The sequence below is a fragment of the Carcharhinus amblyrhynchos genome, chromosome 3, assembly GCF_965287045.1.
Source record: "Carcharhinus amblyrhynchos chromosome 3, sCarAmb.v2.hapA, whole genome shotgun sequence".
Lineage (NCBI taxonomy): Eukaryota > Metazoa > Chordata > Chondrichthyes > Carcharhiniformes > Carcharhinidae > Carcharhinus > Carcharhinus amblyrhynchos.
Genome location: NC_137326.1, coordinates 2,656,021 through 2,675,170, shown reverse-complemented (window position 1 = coordinate 2,675,170; position 19,150 = coordinate 2,656,021). Strand labels below are relative to the sequence as shown.

Here is a 19,150-nt window from a genome sequence, read left to right as displayed (position 1 = left end):
ATGTTAGCCACCAGACACTGTTCATTAGTAAATTAAAAAGGAGCAGGAGACATTGTTCTTGGTCAGCTGAGCTCAGTACTCAGGTGTACATGAGCTGTAATCTTTTTCTGTTTGCTGCAACACAAAGCTGAGAGAACAAGTGTTTTACTTCCCTGGGTGTCGCGAGATGTTTGTTCATTAAATATCCATGTGTTGTGTTAGGTATGTTTACCTGGATTGTGCGTGAGGCTCTTCCTACTAAAATTAATGCAAGTTATTTCAAAAGGTGTCATCTGTCACCTTACCTGTGGCTAGTCAGTGGCTTCTACTGGACTACATTGGGTTAGAGAGCAAGTTCAGAAGACAGTGAAGTGTAGCTGAAAAGTAAGGTGTAGAATTTGAAGGTCAACCTTTATTAAAACAAACAAAAATACTTTATTTACTTCTCACAAGCTCAAGCTGAACACTTTTCAAAATTAAACAGCACACATGAGCCCTTTGCATCGTAATATTGATGTACATTGTATAAAAATAATATCGGAGCATTTTCTCCATCAACTGAAAAATAAACAGGTTGAAGTTCAGTCCATAATGTTCAGTTTGGTTGGGTTTAAACGACTCTTAGTGGAGGAGCCACAAGAACAACACCATCACCACGGACAAACAGCATTGGGATATTTCGCTTGGTGGACTGGGGAGAGAAAGGACAACACAGATTGAGAATAGAACATTTTAAAAGTTGAGGTCATTTTCTGATGGATTAAGACATTTATTTGCAGGGAACGGAAAATGCAGCCTGTTGTTGTTTATCTACCTAACACGAACACCAGACATTGAAAGCTACGGATTTCTGTGTTTTAATAGTGTTTTGGGTGGTACTGGTGGAGAGAGTTTGATCATCAAACACAGGTATTGAATTCAACATGCTGCCATGCAGTTATTGCTGCAATCTTTTCATTAGCCCAGAGGATGAGCTATAAAAAGCCCAACTCAAAACAGACAACGTTAGCGATACCTGTAACATGGGAGCCATGTGTATTCAATGCTCTCTCACCTGTGGCTTGTTGTTTTCTAAGCTTCTTTCATTGCCTTCCCTCACCCAAGATGGGGTTCAGTCTCCTTTTCACACTCTTCAGAAAAAGACAGCAACAAATCGCTAATACTTGTACACTTTTCACTGTAAGGTGAAAGTGGCCGTTTGGTAGAAATATTTATCGGAGGGTTTTCCCAATAGAGGAAGTGTTTATGCGTTTGCTGTGTACAAACCAAAGTAAGATAAAGAACCCTGGAGAACACTGCACAGGACTCTGATAGACATAGGAATATCAATGGGAGCAGGAGGTCTGACAACCTTTTGTGCTATACAATATGATCATGGCTGATCTGCTAAAAAAGCTTCGCTCTTCCACTCAATCTTTATATCCCTAGATTTCCAAAAACCTACTGCCCTCAGTCTCAAATATATTCAATGACTGAGAATCCAAAATCCTCTGGCATAGATTGTTCTAAATTCTAAAGGGCAATTAGGAATAGATAATAAATGCCAGCCTAGTCAGTGGTGACCACATCCCATGAACAATGGGATGTGGGCACCACAGGGTGACATAGAGGCATAGTGGTTAGCGCTGCTGCCTCACAGCGCCAGGGATCCAGGGTTCAATTCCTGGCTTGAGTCACTATCCGTGTGGAGTTTGCACGTTCTCCCCTTGTCTGCGTAGGTTTCCTCCGGGTGCTCCAGTTTCCTCCCACACTCCAAAGATGTGTGGGCTAGGTTGATTGGCCTTGCTAAATTGCCCCTTGGAATCACGGGAGCTAGCAACACAAATTCATGAGGGGTTACAGGGATAGGGCCTGAATGGAATTGTGTGTATAGGCTTGATGGGCTGAACAGCCTCCTTCTGCACTATAGGGATTCTATAAATAAATAGGATTCACAACTCCTCTCCTCATCTCTGTCTTAAATAAGTAACCCCTTAGCCAGAGGCTGCAACCGTCTTCTTGTAGGCTCTTTAGTCAGGGATAAACAGTCCAAGTAGGGAGGTCTTGCTGCGGCTGTATAGGGCATTGGTGAGGCCGCAGCTGGAGTACTGTGCGCAGTTTTGGGCGCCGTACTTACACAAGGATATTTTGGCCTTGGAGGGAGTGCAGAGGAGGTTTACTAGGCTGATGCTGGAGTTGAGGGGGTTGAGCTATGAGGAGAGGCTGAATAAACTAGGCTTGTACTCGTTAGAGTTTAGAAAAATGAGGGGAGATCTCATTGAGACATATAAGATGATGAATGGGATGGATAGGATAGCGGTGGAGCGACTCTTCCCGCTCAGAAAGGACAGTAGGACTAGGGGGCACAGCCTCAAGATAAAGGGGGGGCGGTTTAGAACGGAGTTGAGGAAGAACTTCTTCACTCAAAGGGTGGTGAATCTCTGGAATTCTCTGCCCGTTGAAGTGGTGGAGGCTACCTCGCTAAATATTTTTAAGACGCGGGTTGATGGGTTTTTGATAAGAGAGGGGATTAAGGGTTATGGGAAGAGGGCGGGAATGTGGAACTGAGCCACGACAGATCAGCCATGATCTTATTGAATGGCGGGGCAGGCTCGAAGGGCTAGATGGCCTACTCCTGCTCCTATTTCTTATGTTCTCTCATTGTCTACTCTGTCAAGGCCTCTCAGAATTTTAAATGATTCAGGAATAAAACATTTCAGTAATAGAAGCAATAAATGTTGGTTTTGACAGCAACACCCATAACCCACTGCTGACACTGACTATAGCTCCAGGTGCCCTGCTCCCAGGTCTTCACAGGTTGAGAAGTGATGACTGTTTTAGTCCCTTCTACAATCTGTTCCCCCACTATCTGAAAAACCTCAGTATTCATTTTGCATCTTCTACATGCATGCAGCAGAGATTAGGTACAAACTGTTGGGGAGTTGGGGGCTGGAGCACACTGTCCAACAATGAATTCTCAGGCTCAAGTGCCAACAACCATGAGAGGAGGTGGAGGACTTTTCAAATAGCACAATGCCATGAAGAGTCATGCAACGGATGTTGTCAAGATGAATTTTACGAAACCATCTGACGAAATATCAAAAGCTGGGTTTACAAAGTCAAGGTTCATGGAATAGGGCATCAGTGTCAGTTTGGAAAACACATTGACATAAGGATGGAACAAAGTGAATTGCAGTTAGTGGTCAATGTTTCAGACTGGAGGGTAGTAAACAGTGGTGTTCCTGGGTATGGATCAAGGATCAATGCCAGGAGCACTGCCTTTGCTTTCTATAAATGACTTGGATATTGAAATACAGAGTAAAATTTTAAAATTTGCCATGATTCCAAACTTGGAGTTATGGCAAAAACTTAGGCTGACACCAACCATGTGCAGCAGGAGATAGATAGGCTTGCAGAATGGGCAAACAAGTGGCAGAGGGAATTTTAACACAGAACTGTGAGGTGATGCATTTTGACAGAAGCAGGGAGAGGCAATACAAGCTTAACAGCACAGTTTAAACAATGTGCAGGGACAGAGGGATCTGCCGTTCACCTTGAAGGTGGCATATGACTAATTGAGGCAGTAATTAAAGTATATGCAATGATGAACTTTACAAGTAAAAGTATCAAGTACAAAAGCCGGAAAGTTATATGGGACTTTGATTAGGTTCTGGTTTGGCCACAATTAGAGCATTGCATCCTGAATGCGAGAGTGGAGAAGCTGCAAAGGAGATTTTCCAGAATGGCTCCAGAGATGGGGGATTTTAGCTCAAGGTTAGGTTGGAAAAGCTGGGGTTGCTTGCCTTGGAGCGAGAGAGATAGGTGGGAGATTTGACAGAGCTGTACAACTGACTCTTTAAAACACAAGCATGAAAGAGAGAGAAGAGGTCCACACTTACTTTGTATATCTCCTCATATGTTTCCTCATCAATTTCTACAGTTGTAACAGTTTCTTCAACATCTCCCAAAATCATGTTTAGATGCTGATCATAGGCCTATATTTACAAAGAGAACATGCATTACACTGCAAGGCACATCACGAAATCTGAAACCATTGGGAAAAAGCAACAAAAGCATTTTGCACATGCTACTTTAATCGTTACTCTTATCTGCAAACACTTGTAAACTTATCCCACGATAAATTCAACGTGGAAGCTAATCATTCTGAAATTGCATCCTTTCATTGATGAAGATGCTGTAGCATCATCACTGGTCAGAGTGTGCAATTACAATGTGACATGTTTACATAGGTAGCTCCCATTATAAATTTGGACATTGGAGTTTCTCATGGAAAAATAGAAAACTAATGGACAAAATGCAGAATAACATCTGGTCAAATTACCCACTGCCTGGTTTTACCATGGGTTTGACTCCTGATAAAAAATAATCCCCTGATGAGAACAGGATAAGCTGCTGCTACATACAAATATACCTTTCCATAAAATCACATTGCTCTCGTTCTCACAACAGATTTTTGTCCACTGTGAGGCCGCTAACTCTGCACTGGCTATCTAATAAAATCCTACTTTGCTGCTCTGTCCCTCCAAACTTTTCCTTTAAATGCTCATCTGACTGACATTAAATGCAATTGGTTTGACTTGAACTGCAACTTGCAGTAGCACATTCTATATGCTGTACGCTAACACTTGTTATGCAAGTATGTTTTTCTTTTACCAGCAGCACAGTGGTTAGCGTTGCTGCCTCACAGCGCCAAGGACCCAGGTTTAATTCCTGGCTTGGACACTTTCTCCCTGTGTCTGCATGGGTTTCCTCTGGGTGCTCTGGTTTCCTCCCACACTCCAAAGATGTGCAGATTAGGTGGATTGGCCATGCTAAATTGCCTTTTAGTGTCAGGGGACCAACTAGGGTAAATGGGGATAGGGCCTGGGTGGGATTGTGGTCAGTGCAACCCAATGGGCCAAATGGCCTCCTTCTGCACTGTGGGATTCTATGATATTTAACATTTCTCTTACTAATGGAATCTAATGCCAGTTCTTTTCAAGAAATTTCTGAAATTCAGTAGGATCCCTAGATATTAATTGCGATTCAGTCAGTCGTACACTCAGCTCCGAACTGAAAGCTTGTGGATTCAGGTCATGCTCCAGAAACCTCAGCTTACGTTCTAGCTGAAACTCCTATTGCAGTATTGACAAGAGATGCTGCTTACAGATGAGACATTGAACCGAGGTCCCACCTGTCCTCTCAGGTGGACAAGGCCACTATTTCAAAGATAAATGAAATTCTCAATGGTATATTGGCTAAAATCTATCCCTTGACCAAAATCACTAAAAGATTATCTAGTCGTTTATTTGTGGGAATACGCTAGATACCAAATGACTGCCATGTTTCAGTGCTTCATGGGCAGCACAGTGGTTAGCACTGCTGCCTCACAGCACCAGAGACCCGGGTTCAATCCCAGCCTTGGTTCACTGTCTGTGTGGATTTTGCACATTCTTCTCATTTCGGCGCGGGTTTCCTCCGGGTGCTCCCCCACAGTCCAAAAATGCGTGGGGTAACTTGATTGGCTGTGCTAAATTGCCCCTTAGTGTAAGGGGGATTGGCAGGGTAAATACACGGGGTTACATACAAGGATACGGTCTGGATGGGATAGGTGTCGGTGAGCCTCAATGGGCCAAAAGATCTCCTCCTGCACTGTAGGGATTCGATGAAGTGCTTCATTGGCGACAAAGCATTCTTTATATTCTAGGCAATGTCCTTTCCCTATCAATCGGCTTTACTCCCTGCTACTATGCTGCTTCTTGCAGTCAGTGTAATGCTGCACTCATGGTTTCCCTTATCCATGTGGAATTTGATATTCCAAAACAGTCGATACCTGCACATTCTCCCTAAATGCTTGTTTCCCCATGAGATATCTTGTTTCTGATTATGTCATTTTCGGAAAAGCTTCCAATAAACAAATCCACACAGGAAATAACAGTAAAATTAAAATCTGCTTCTGGCATCTGACATACAACTTTTTCCAATAGTCATAAAACAGGGAAACTGATCCAGTGACCGGGTCACATGAAACTCCAGAGCTTTTAACTAGCATTTTGAGGAATTATATTTTCTTTCCCATCCAAATGGAAAACTTAAGACATTGCTCATAACATGTAGGTTAATAAATCAGGGCCACTGATTTACAGAAACAACTAAAATTCTATTTTTGTTACAAGCTGCCATGGTTTTTAAACTGATGGCCTGGGATAGTAATTTTTAACTGCAGCAGTTTCGTTAACAGAAAATCTGTGTCCCCCATCTACAATCAACTCCACAGAAAGCAGCGAGAGTGCCATCAGCACAGACTACATGCATTCTATTTTTAAAAGTTACCTACTGATATTCAGAAGATCAAACAGCGCAGTGGAAGGAGGCCTTTCAGCCAGTTGTGTCTATACTGGCTCTTTGGAATCGTGTCTGACAAATTTACTGGAGTTCTATGAGGATGTGTCTAGGGCGGTGGATAGAGGAGAGCCGGTGGATGTGGTCTTTCTAGATTTTCAGAAGGCGTTTGACAAAGTACCTCACAAGAGGTTATTGCAGAAGGTCGAGGGACATGGAATTGGGGGTAGGGTGTTAGCATGGATAGAGGATTGGTTGTCAAATAGGAGGCAGAGAGTGGGGGTCAACGGGTGCTATTCGGATTGGCGGATGGTGACTAGTGGAGTGCCCCAGGGGTCGGTGCTGGGGCCTCAGCTTTTTACCATTTATATAGATGATCTGGAGGAGGGAACCGAGTGCAGGGTGTCGAAATTTGCTGATGACACCAAGATTGGGGGAACGGCAAATTGTGCGGAGGGTGTGGAGAGTCTACAGAAGGATCTAGATAGGCTGGGCGAATGGGCCAGAAAATGGCAAATGGAATTTAATGTTGGCAAGTGTGAGGTGGTCCACTTTGGTAGGAAGAATGGTAGGAAGGACTATTACTTACGGGGCGAAAAACTGCAGCAGGCGACGGTGCAGAGGGACCTCGGGGTCCTTGTGCATGAGTCGCAAAAACCCAGCTAGCAGGTGGTCAGGAAGGCGAATGGGATGCTGGCCTTCATAGCGAAGGGGATTGAATATAAAAGTAGGGAGGTCTTGCTGCAGCTGTATAGGGCATTGGTGAGGCCGCAGCTGGAGTACTGTGTGCAGTTTTGGGCGCTGCACCTGCGCAAAGATATTTTGGCCTTGGAGGGAGTGCAGAGGAGGTTTACTAGGCTGATACCAGAGTTGAGGGGGTTGAGCTATGAGGAGAGGCTGAATAAACTGGGCTTGTACTCGTTAGAGTTTAGAAGGAGGGGAGATCTCACTGAGACGTATAAGATGATGAATGAGATGGATAGGATAGAGGTGGAAAGACTCTTCCCGCTCAAAAAAGACAGTAGGACTAGGGGGCACAGCCTCAAGATAAAAGGGGGGGCGGTTTAGAACGGAGTTGAGGAGGAACTTCTTCACTCAAAGGGTGGTGAATCTCTGGAATTCTCTGCCCGTTGAAGTGGTGGAGGCTGCCTCGCTAAATATTTTTAAGACGCGGGTTGATGGGTTTTTGATAGGAGAGGGGATTAAGGGTTATGGGGAGAGGGCGGGAAAGTGGAACTGAGCAGCGACAGATCAGCCATGATCTTATTGAATGGCGGGGCAGGCTCGAAGGGCTGGATGGCCTACTCCTGCTCCTATTTCTTATGTTCTTATCTAATTAGTTCTGTAGGCACTGCTATTATTTTCCTTTTCAAGTATTTCCTCCTTTTGAAAGTTATTTTTGAATCTGCTTTCACTGCCCTTTCAGGCAGCACCTTCCAGATCACAACAACCAGTGACAAAAATGAATTTCTTCTCCTTTCCTTTCTGGTACCTATTTCTGCACAGTTTTGTGATGGTTAAACTACTGGGCTAATTAATTCAGAGAACATAAATTCACAGCGCACCATGGCAGTTTTGTTTAAATTCAGTAAATAAAAATCTGGTGTCAGTGAAATAGGAGACCTACTGGTGAAGTGGTAATGTCACTGGACTAATAATCCAAAGGCCCAGGCTAATGCTCTGGGGACAAGAGTTCAAATCCCACGTCAATTGGAGGAATTTAAATTTAATTAATAAATCTGGAATTAAAAGCTAGCCTCTGTGAGATGACCATGTGACAATGGTCATAAAAATCCATCTGGCTCATTGCCCTTCAGGAGGGGAAATCTGCCGTCCTTACTTGGTGTGGTCTACATGCGACTCCAGACGACAATCATCTGGCTGACTCTTAACCTCCCACTGAATGGCCAAGCAAGACACTCCATTCAAGGGCAATTAGGAATGGGCAACAAATATGGGCTTTGCCAGTGACACCCACATCCTATGAAAGAATAAAGCAAAACAAGTGATCCTGAATCTGTTGGACTATCCTAAAAAGCTAACTAACATAAGAACATAAGAACATAAGAAATAGGAGCAGGAGTAGGCCATCTGGCCCTTCGAGCCTGCCCCGCCATTCAATAAGATCATGGCTGATCTGTCGTGGCTCAGTTCCACTTTCCCGCCCTCTCCCCATAACCCTTAATCCCCTCTCTTATCAAAAACCCATCAACCCGCTTCTTAAAAATATTTAGCGAGGCAGCCTCCACCACTTCAACGGGCAGAGAATTCCAGAGATTCACCACCCTTTGAGTGAAGAAGTTCCTCCTCAACTCCGTTCTGAACCGCCCCCCCTTTATCTTGAGGCTGTGCCCCCTAGTCCTACTGTCTTTTTTGAGCGGGAAGAGTCTTTCCACCTCTATCCTATCCATCCCATTCATCATCTTATACGTCTCAATGAGATCTCCCCTCATTCTTCTAAACTCTAACGAGTACAAGCCTAGTTTATTCAGCCTCTCCTCATAGCTCAACCCCCTCAACTCCGGTATCAGCCTAGTAAACCTCCTCTGCACTCCCTCCAAGGCCAAAATATCTAGTTCATTAACATCCCTCCAGGGAAGGAAAGCTGCCGGGGTTGGGCCCAGATGTGATTCCAGTCCCCACACCAATGTATTTGGACTCTTAAATGCCCCCTGAAGTGGGCTAATAATCCACACAGCAGTCCAAGGCAGCAACTCACCATTACCTTCTTAGGACAAATAGGGATAGGTGACAAATAATAACATTCCCAGCAATGCCCACACCCCTCGAACGTATAACAGCCCTGGTGCTTTTAAATGCTAAACATTCCTGCTTGTGAAATGGCCAGCAGGACTTGAGTCTAAGTAGATTAATACTGTCACCCATGACCTAAATTGCAGCAAAGCTCTATCTGATCCGCAAGAGGATGTAAAGATATAAATGCTGTGAAATAAACCAATGCTAGAATGCAAAGCAGATCCGACAGCATCTGAAAGTGCAGGTCAGTGAGTCAGGTGGATCCTGGTCAGCTTCCGATTATAATTGCAGCATCTGTTAACTCTCAAAAGCATTTGCAGCTGAGTGTCTGGATTGTATTCATTGTTTACAGAGCATTACAGTCTTAGTCCAAACACGGACAAAGATCACAACTCCAGAGGTGATGTGAGACTGTCTTTAGGGCAGCAATCACCCAAGTGTGGCATCAAGAAGCCTGAACAAAATTGGAAGAATCAGGGTGGGGGGGGGGGCAGGGGGTAGGGGTTCCTCTGATTGGAGTCATACCTGGCATAGGAGAAGGTGGTTTTGGTAGTTGGAGGTCAATGACCTCAGTCTCAGGACATCACTCCAGGAGTTCCTTGGGGAGTACAGGTATGATAGGTATAGAGGGATATGGGCCAAATGTGGGTAATTGGGAATAGCTTAGGGGTTTAAAAAAATCGGCATGGACAAGTTAGGCCGAAGGGCATGTTTCCGTACTGTAAACTTCTATGACTGAGTGACGAGGCCCAACCATCTTCAGCTACTTCATCAATGACCTTCTTTCCATCATAACGTCAGAAGTGGGGATGTTCGCTGATGATTGTACAATGTTCAGCACCATTCACGACTCCTCTGGAGTCATAAGAACATAAGAAATAGGAGCAGGAGTAGGCCAACTAGCCCTTCGAGCCTGCCCCGCCATTCAATAAGATCACGGCTGATCTGTCGTGGCTCGGTTCCACATTCCTGCCCTCTCCCCATAACCCTTAATCCCCTCTCTTATCAAAAACCCATCAACCCGCGTCTTAAAAATATTTAGCGAGGTAGCCTCCACCACTTCAACGGGCAGAGAATTCCAGAGATTCACCACCCTTTGAGTGAAGAAGTTCCTCCTCAACTCCGTTCTAAACCGCCCCCCCTTTATCTTGAGGCTGTGCCCCCTAGTCCTACTATCCTTTCTGAGCGGGAAGAGTCTCTCCACCTCTATCCTATCCATCCCATTCATCATCTTATACGTCTCAATGAGATCTCCCCTCATTCTTCTAAACTCTAATGAGTACAAGCCTAATTTATTCAGCCTCTCCTCATAGCTCAACCCCCTCAACTCCGGCATCAGCCTAGTAAACCTCCTCTGCACTCCCTCCAAGGCCAAAATATCCTTGCGTAAGTACGGCGCCCAAAACTGCACATAGTACTCCAGCTGCGGCCTCACCAATGCCCTATACAGCCGCAGCAAGACCTCCCTACTTTTATATTCAATCCCCCTCGTGATGAAGGCCAGCATCCCATTCGCCTTCCTGACCACCTGCTAGCTGGGTTTTTGCGACTCATGCACAAGGACCCCGAGGTCCCTCTGCACCGTCGCCTGCTGCAGTTTTTCTCCATGTCCAAACGCACCAAAATTGGACAATGTTCAGGCTTGGGCGGATAAGCAGCAGGTAACATTTGTACACACAAGTACCAGGTAATAACCATCTCCAACAAAAGAGAATCTAACCATCTCTCATAGAACAGTACAGGCCCTTCAGCCCTCGATGTTGTACCGAGCTAAGTTCAAACCCAAGATCAAGCTATCCCACTTCCTATCTTTCTGGTGTGCTCCATGTGCCTATCCAATAACCGCGTGAAAATTCCTAAAGTGTCTGACTCCACTATCACAGCAGGCAATGCATTCCATACCCCAACCACTCTAAGTAAAGAATCTACCTCGAACATCCCTCCTATATCTCCCACCACGAACCTTATAGTTATGACCCCTAGTAACAGCTACATCCACTTGAGGAAATGGTCTCTGCACGTCCACTCTATCTATCCCTCTCATCATCTTATAAACCTCTATTAAGTCGCCTCTCATCCTCCTCCGCTCTAAAGAAAAAAGCCCCAGCTCCCTCAACCTTTCCTCATAAGACCTACCCTCCAAACCAGGCAGCATCCTGGTAAATCTCCTCTGCACTCTCTCCAATGCTTCCACATTCTTCTTATAGTGAGGTGACCAGAACGGCACATAATATTCCAGATGTGGTCTCACCAACATCCGGTATAGTTGCAGCATAACCCCATGACTCTTAAACTCAAATCCCCTGTTAATAAACGCTAACACACTATAAGCCTTCTTCATGGCTCTATCCACTTGAGTGGCAATCTTCAGAGATCTGTGGATATGAACCCCAAGATCTCTCTGTTCCTCCACATTCTTCAGAACCCTGCCGTTGACTCTGTAATCCGCATTCAAGTTTGTCCTACCAAAATGAATCACCTCACACTTACCAGGGTTAAACTCCAGCTCTGCATCCTACCAATGTCTCTTAGTAGCTGACAAGAGCCCTACACCTCATCCACTATTCCACCAATGTTGGTGTCATTAGCAAATTTACTAACCCACCCTTCAGCCCCCTCTTCCAAGTCATTGACATTCAATGGCATTATCATCGCTGAATCAACATCCTGGGGGCACCAGTGATCAGAAACTGAACTGGAACAGCCGTATAAATAGCGTATCAACAACAGAAGGTCAGAGGCTGTGAATTCTGCGGCGAGTAACTCACCCCCTGACTCCCCAAAGCTTGTCCACCATCTACAAGGCAGAAATCAGGAGTGTGATGGGATACTCTCCACTTATCTGGATGAGTACAGCTGCAAAAACAATTAAGGAGTTCGACAAAGCAGCCTGCCTGATTGGCACCCCATCCACAATCTTCACTGTTCGCTGACTCCACCACTGGCACACAGTGGCATCAGTCTGTACCACTGTCAAAATGCACCATAGTAACTTCGCCAAGTCTCCTCAGCACTACCTTCTCAAGGGCAATTAGGGATGGGTAATAAATGCTACGCCCACCAGCAACACCAACACTCTGTAAATGGATAAATGAAATAAAGCTGGGATTGTTTTGCTTAGAGCAGAGAAGGTTAAAGGGAGATTTAATAGACTTGCCCAAACATTAGAGGGTTTTGATAGCACGGAGAGGAAGAAACATTTTCACTGTGGGGAGGATTGGTAACCAGATGACACAGATTTAAAGTAATTGGCAAAAAAGCCGCTGGGAACGAAGAGTATTGTTTTTACGCAGCAAGTAATTGTAATCTGGAATGCGCTGCCTGAAAGGACAGAGGAAACAGAAACAATAGCAACTTTGAAAAGGGAATTGGATAAGTACATGAAAGAAAACATTTACAGGGCTATTGGGTAAAAGCAGGGGAATTGGGACTAATTGGACCATTCCTTCAAAGAGCTGGCACAGACACAAAGAGCTGAATGGCCTCCTTTACTATAGGATTCTAATGATTGCTAATATGGGACTGAATAATCCAACTGGTTACCCACGTGTAGTCTTCCTCGAAGTTCCCTGTCGTTTCTCATTTTCACGTAGATTCTCTCGTCCAGACTAAGCCTGATTAGGTCAAGAGGCTCCTCAACTGTGTTGGTCGTTTGTGGCTAACAGAGAGAGAGTGAAAAACAGAAGCTCAGCACAAGAGAAGCATTTGAGGAGATATATGGCAGTGTTATTACTACAATCTCAATAAAGTGCTGGTCAAGACAACTCAGATTTTGCACTGTTTTTACAGCGATTGGGGTGTTTGACCATATGATGCACAAAGCACAACTTGCATTTATATAGCACCATTAACATAATAAATGATCACATTGCACTTTACAGAAGCGAACAGATTTGGCACTGAGTTACCACAAGGAGAAACTGGGGTGAGGGACAAAAAAGCTTGGTCAAAGAGGTAGGTTTTAAGGAGTCTAAAGGTGGCCAAAGAGGCAGAGAGATCGAGGGAAGACATTTCAGAGTTTAGGGCCTGGGCTGCTGAATGGTGGAGCGATTAAAATGTGAGATGGGTAAGGGGCCAGAGTTGGGGAGTGCAGAGTTCTCAGAGGGATGTAGGGCTGGAGGAACTGCCTGCTAGGTGAAAATGGCTCTTGGTAGCCAAGAAAATCTTAGTTCCAAATGAACGGGCTAAGATTATAATTATTCAGTCAATGAACTTTGCAGCCTGAATGGCTTCAAGCTACAGAAGCACCCAGCATTAAGTGACTGTCTTCAACAATTTTTTTTGTGATATTTATGCGCCACACTATTGTTCTCGATTTGCCAAGTTTATGTCAGGTGCTGACACCCAACACCATATTTAACAGATTACAAGTTAAACTACTGGGAAATCTGCACCACCTGGAAGCTTCTTTTTGTTTAATTTTCAATGCAAACTCTTCCCCAAAGGGGCATAAACAACTTAAGACAAGTCTGGATAGCTCAGGTGTGAGTTACCAGTGCCAAAGTTGGAGACCAAGCATATTCAAGGGGATTGTTGGACTTTAAAACAATTGAATTTCTCAGTCTAGGGTTCTCTTTCAAGAATATTAGCCATGTAGCATTAGTGTATACTGTGATTATAAATCAGACAGAGTCATTGGGGGTTACAGCATGGAAACAGGCCTTTCAACCCAACTTGTCCATGCCGCTCTTTTTTTTAAGCCCCTAAACTAGTCCAAATTGTCCACGTTTGGCCCACATCCCTCTATATCCATCTTACTCATGTAACTGTCTAAACGCTTTTTAAAATACAAAAATTGTCCCCCCCTTTACTACTGCCCCTGGCAGCTTGTTCTAGACACTCACACCCTGTGTGTGAAAAAATTGCCCTTCTGGACACTTTTGTATCTCTCCCCTTTCACCTTAAACCAATGCGCTCTAGTTTTAGACATCCCTACATTTGGGAAAAGACATTGACTATCTTCCTTGTCTATGCCCCTCATTATTTTATGGACCTCTATAAGATCACCCTCAGCCTTTTACACTCCAGGGGAAAAAGTCCCAGGTTACCCAGCCTCTCCTTACAACTCAAACCATCAAGTCCTGATAACATCCCAGTAATCTTTTCTGTACTCTTTCTAGTTTAATAATATCATTTCTAAAATAGCGTGACCAGAACTCTACACAGTATTCCAAGTGTGGCCTTACCAATGTCCTGTACAACTTCAACAAGATGTCCCAACTCCTGTATTCAATGTTCTGACCGATGAAACCAAACATGCTGAATGCCTTCTTCAACATTCTTTCCACCTGTGACTTCACTTTCAAGGAGCTATGAACACGTACCACTAGATCTCTTTGTTCTGTAACTCTCGCAATGCCCTACCATTAATCAAGTAAGTTCTGCCTTGATTCGATCTACCAAATGCATCACCTTGCATTCATCTAAATTAAACTCCATCTGCCATTCGTCAGCCCACTGGCCCAGTTGATCAAGATCCCATTGCAATCCTAGTTAACCTTCTTTACTATCCACTGCCAATCTTGGTGTCATCTGCAAACTTACTAACCATGCCTCCTATATTCTCATCCAAATCATTAATATAAATGATAAATAACAGTGGACCAGCACCAATCCCTGAGGCACACTGATGGTCACAAGCCTCCAGTTTGAAGAACAACCTTCTACAACTACCCTCTGACTTCTGTCATCAAGCCAATTTTGTACCCATTTAGCTAACTCACCCTGGATCTCGTGAGATTTAACCTTATGTAACAACTTACCTTGTCAAAGGCCTTGCGAAAGTCTATATAGATATCAACTGCACTGCCCTCATTTTTCTTGGTTACCCCTTCAAAAAAAACTCAATCAAATTTGAGAGACATGATTTTCCACTCACAAAGTCATGCTCACTGTCCCTAATCAGTCTTTGCATCTCTAAATACCTGTAGATCCTGTCTCTCAAAATACCTTCCGTCAACTTACCCACTACAGATGTGAGGCTCACTGGCCTGTAGTTCCCAGGCTTTTCCCTGCAGCCCTTTTTAAACAAACACACAACATTTGCCACCCTCCAATCTTCAGGCACCTCACCTGTGATTATCAATGATTCAAATACCTCTGCTAGGGGACCCTCAATTTCCCCTTTATCAGATGCCGGGTATTTATCTACCTTGATGCGCTTTAAGACTTCCAGCACCACCTCCTTTGTGAAATGTACACTCCTCAAGACATCTCTATTTATTTCCCCAAGTTCCCTAACATCCAGGCTTTCCTCAACAGTAAATACCGATGAGAAATATTCATTTAGGATTTCATTCATCTCTTGTGGATTTGCACAAGAATGATCTTATTGATCCTTAAGAGGCCCTATTCTCTCCCTAGTTATTCTTTTGCCCTTTATGTATTTATAGAAGCTCTTTGGATTCTCCTTTGCTTTATCTGCCAAAATAATCTCGTGTACCCTTCCTGCCCTCCTGATTTCTCTCTTAATTCTACTCCTACACGCTGTATACTCTTCAAGGGATCTACTTGATCTCTGGTGCTTATGCATGCCATGTGCCTCCTTTTTCTTCTTGACCAGGGCCTCAACATCCCAAGCCATCCAGGATTCCCTACTTCCGTCAACCTTGCTCTTCACTCTAAGAGGAATGTGTTTACTCTGAACCCTGGTTAACACACTTTTGAAAATCTCCCACTTACCAGATGCCCCTTTGCCTTCCCACAGGCTCCCCCAATTAACTGCTAAACGTTCCTGCCTGATACTATTAAAATTGGCCTTGCCCCAGTTTAGAATTTTAACTTTTGGGCCAGAACTATCATTCTCCATTGCTATTTTAAAAGTAATTGATGGTTGGAGTACTGGGAGTGGAGGATTTAACAAAAATTTGCATTTATATGGTGCCATTATTTCAGAAATATATTTTGAGCTGCTCCAAAGTTGCAAATCAAAGGAGGAGGGGTAAGGAAAAGAGACTGAAAACTTGGTTAAAGGAGGGAAAATGGAGGAATCAAGAGATTGGGGGCAAATTCTAGAGTGTAGGATCTAACCGGCTGAAAGCACAGCCATTAACAATGAGGCGAACAGATGGAGGATAAATGTGAGGCGAGATTGGGAAAGAAACAGAATTCCTGGAGCGTAGTGAGGCTATAGGGAAATTGTAAAAGTAGGAAGCAGTGAGACTGTGAAGGAACTGCAATACAAGGATGAGAATTTCACAATCAAAATGTGGGTGGACTGGAACGCAGTGCAGGGTCCACAGATGTGGGGCTTAGGTGGATTGGCCATGCTAAAATGCCCCTTAGCGTCAGGGGGATTAGTAGGGTAAATACATGGGGTTATTGGGAGAGGGCCTCAGTGGGATTGTGGTTGGTGCAGACCCGATGGGCTGAATGGCCTCCTTCTGCACTGTAGGGATTCAGTATAACAAGCGGAAGTTGATGGGTGTACAGACTTGGTGCAGGATGAGCTCGGAATGAGCTTCAGATGAGCTGAAACTTGTGGCGGTTGTGCACCTGACCAGGAGAGCACTGGAGTGGTCGAGCCTGGAGGAGATAAAAAGCATGCATTCTTATGGCAGTTGCTGGACAAAGGGCAGGAATTATCACGGAGGTAAAAGAATGTGAGGCTGACGGCAAAAAATACACAGTTTGAAACTTGACAAAGGGCCAAAGAAGAGATCATGGGTTGCAACCTGTCTGGAAAGGGGGATAGGATCAGTGATGAGGGGACAGAGTTTGTGGCAGGGATGATGATAATAGATATGATCTTCCCAAAGTTTAACTGCAGGTTATAGAGACACACCCAGGGATGTGTATGGGACAAGCGGTCTGAGAACACAGAAGCAATGGAGGGGTTGAATGAGGTAGAATTGGAACCAGTGATCATTAGATGAGTCATCATATAAGAAACATGTGGCCCACATACAACACTGCCCATGGCAACATACTAAATAACAATAGTCGAATATTTAAACAGCTGGTGATTAACATTGATGAACTGCCAAGAATTAATGGCAACATTTAAATAAAATTTATTTACTGCAGAACACAGCTGGAGTACAAACTCTGCAGTGAACCAAAACATAGTCACATTGTGTGTTTGGAAAAGCTTGGGTCAGTCCAGGTTTAGTTTTTTTCCTTATTTACTTACAATGTCAATACAATTTCAAATTCCAGGGACACTAAACTGGTTCTGGGGAAGGTGGGACCATACAAATTGGACAGTGCACCTGGCAGGACTGGCACGGTAGCACAATGGTGACCACTGCTGCTTCACAGCTCCAGGGACCTGGGTTCGAATCTTGATTCGGGTCACTGTGTGGAGTTTGCATGTTCTCCGTGTCTTCATGGGTTTCCTCCCACAGTCCAAAGATGTGCAGGCTAGGTTGATTGGCCATTCTAAATTGTCCCTCAGTGTCCCAGGATGCATAGGTTAGAGGGATTGGTGGGTAAATATCTGGGGATATGGGGGATAGGGCCTGGGTGGGATTGTGATTGGTGCAGACTCGATGGGCTGAATGGCTTCTTTCTGCACTGTAGGATTCTATGATTTTATGACTGGAACCAATGTCTTAGGGGGAGTGTTTGCTAGTGCTTTTCGGGAGGGTTTAAAATAATGTGGCAGGGGGATGCAGGAAGTCAGAGGGAGATAAAGTAGGAACAGAAACAAAAGGCAGTAAGGGGAAAAGTGGAAGGCAGAGAAACCAAGGACAAAAATCAAAAAGGGCCACAGTACAGAGTATGGAGACTGCGGAATCAGCTGCTGGCAGTGGTGGTGGAGGTGGATTCGATAGGGTCTTTTAAGAGACTTGGATATGTACATGGGACTTAGTGAGATAGTGGGTTATGGGTAAGCCTAATCGGTCGGAACATGTTCAGTGCAACTTGTGGGCCGAAGGGCCTGTTTGTGCTGTAGTTTTTCTGTGTTCTATACCGGGATTCCTTTAGTGGCAGAGCTTGTTCAGTGTGTCCAAAAGTGCCTCTTGAAGCAACATGTAAATGGTCCAACTCAGGAATGGACTATCTTGGACCTAATTCTGAACAGGTAATTGATGTCTTGGTGGGGGACCATTTTGGGAAGTGATCACAATTCTATAGGTTTCAAGACACTTGCAGAAAAGGATAGAAGTAGAGCCAGGCTGAAAGTACTAAACTGAGGAAAGGCTAACTAAAACAGCATTAGGCAGGAACTACAGAATACAGACTGGGGGAGGCTTTTTGAGGGTAAATCCACCTCTGATATGTGGGAGTCTTTTAAAAGTCAGTTGTTAACAATTCAGGACCAGTATGTCCCTGTAAAAATGAAGGATAAAGATGGCAAGATTCAGGAACCCTGGGTGACAAGAGAGATTGTGAGCTTAGTAGGCATAGGTAAATTTCAGGAAATTGAAAACAGATAACTATAGTTGGATCTCAAACAATGAGAGACGGTGCACAGAAAAAGGGATGGAGAATCTGGTGAACTGGTGCAACGACAATAATCTCCCCCTCAATGTCAACAAAACTAAGGAGCTCATTATCGACTTCAGAAAAGTGGATAATACGCCCCTGTCAACAGGGACAAAGTGGAATTGGTCGAGAACTTCAAGTTTCTAGATGTCCAGATCACCAACAACCTGTCCTGGTGCCCCCCCATGCTGACACTATAGTTAAGAAAGCCCACCGACGCCTCTACTTTCTCAGAAGACTAAGGAAATTTGGCATGACCACTACGACTCTCACCAACATTAACAGATGCACCATAGAAAGCATTCTCTCTGAACAAAGAACCAAGAAAATTACAGCACAGGAACAGGCCCTTGGGCCCTCCAAGCCTGCACCGACCATGCTGCCCAACTTCACTAAAACTCCCTATCCTTTTGGGGACCACATCCCTCTATTCCCATCCTATCCATGTACTTAAAAGTCACTACGTATCCGCTTCCACTACCTCCCTCAGCAACGAGTTCCAGGTACCCACTACTCTCTGTGTAAAAAATCTGTCTTGTACATCTTCTTTAAATCTTGCCCCCTAGTAACCTTGGGAAAAAGCTTCTGACTATCCACTCTGTCCATGCCTCTCATAATCTTGTAGAGTTCTATCAGGTCTCCCTTCAACCTCCATCGCTCCAGT

At 44.4% G+C, this 19,150-nt stretch overlaps 1 protein-coding gene across 1 annotated transcript in view; it reads right to left on the bottom strand.

Annotated features, from left to right (window-relative positions):
- Window positions 1-371: 371 nt before the first annotated feature.
- Window positions 372-19,150, bottom strand: part of lsm3 (LSM3 homolog, U6 small nuclear RNA and mRNA degradation associated) — a 34,985-nt gene continuing 16,206 nt past the window's right edge. The window contains exons 2-4 of the mRNA XM_080186222.1: window positions 12,605-12,715; window positions 3,858-3,953; window positions 372-670 (exon numbers count right to left, since the gene is read on the bottom strand). Coding sequence (XP_080042348.1) covers window positions 590-670; window positions 3,858-3,953; window positions 12,605-12,715 — 288 coding nt within the window. The 3' untranslated portion in view covers window positions 372-589. The remainder of the gene's footprint in view (window positions 671-3,857; window positions 3,954-12,604; window positions 12,716-19,150) is intronic.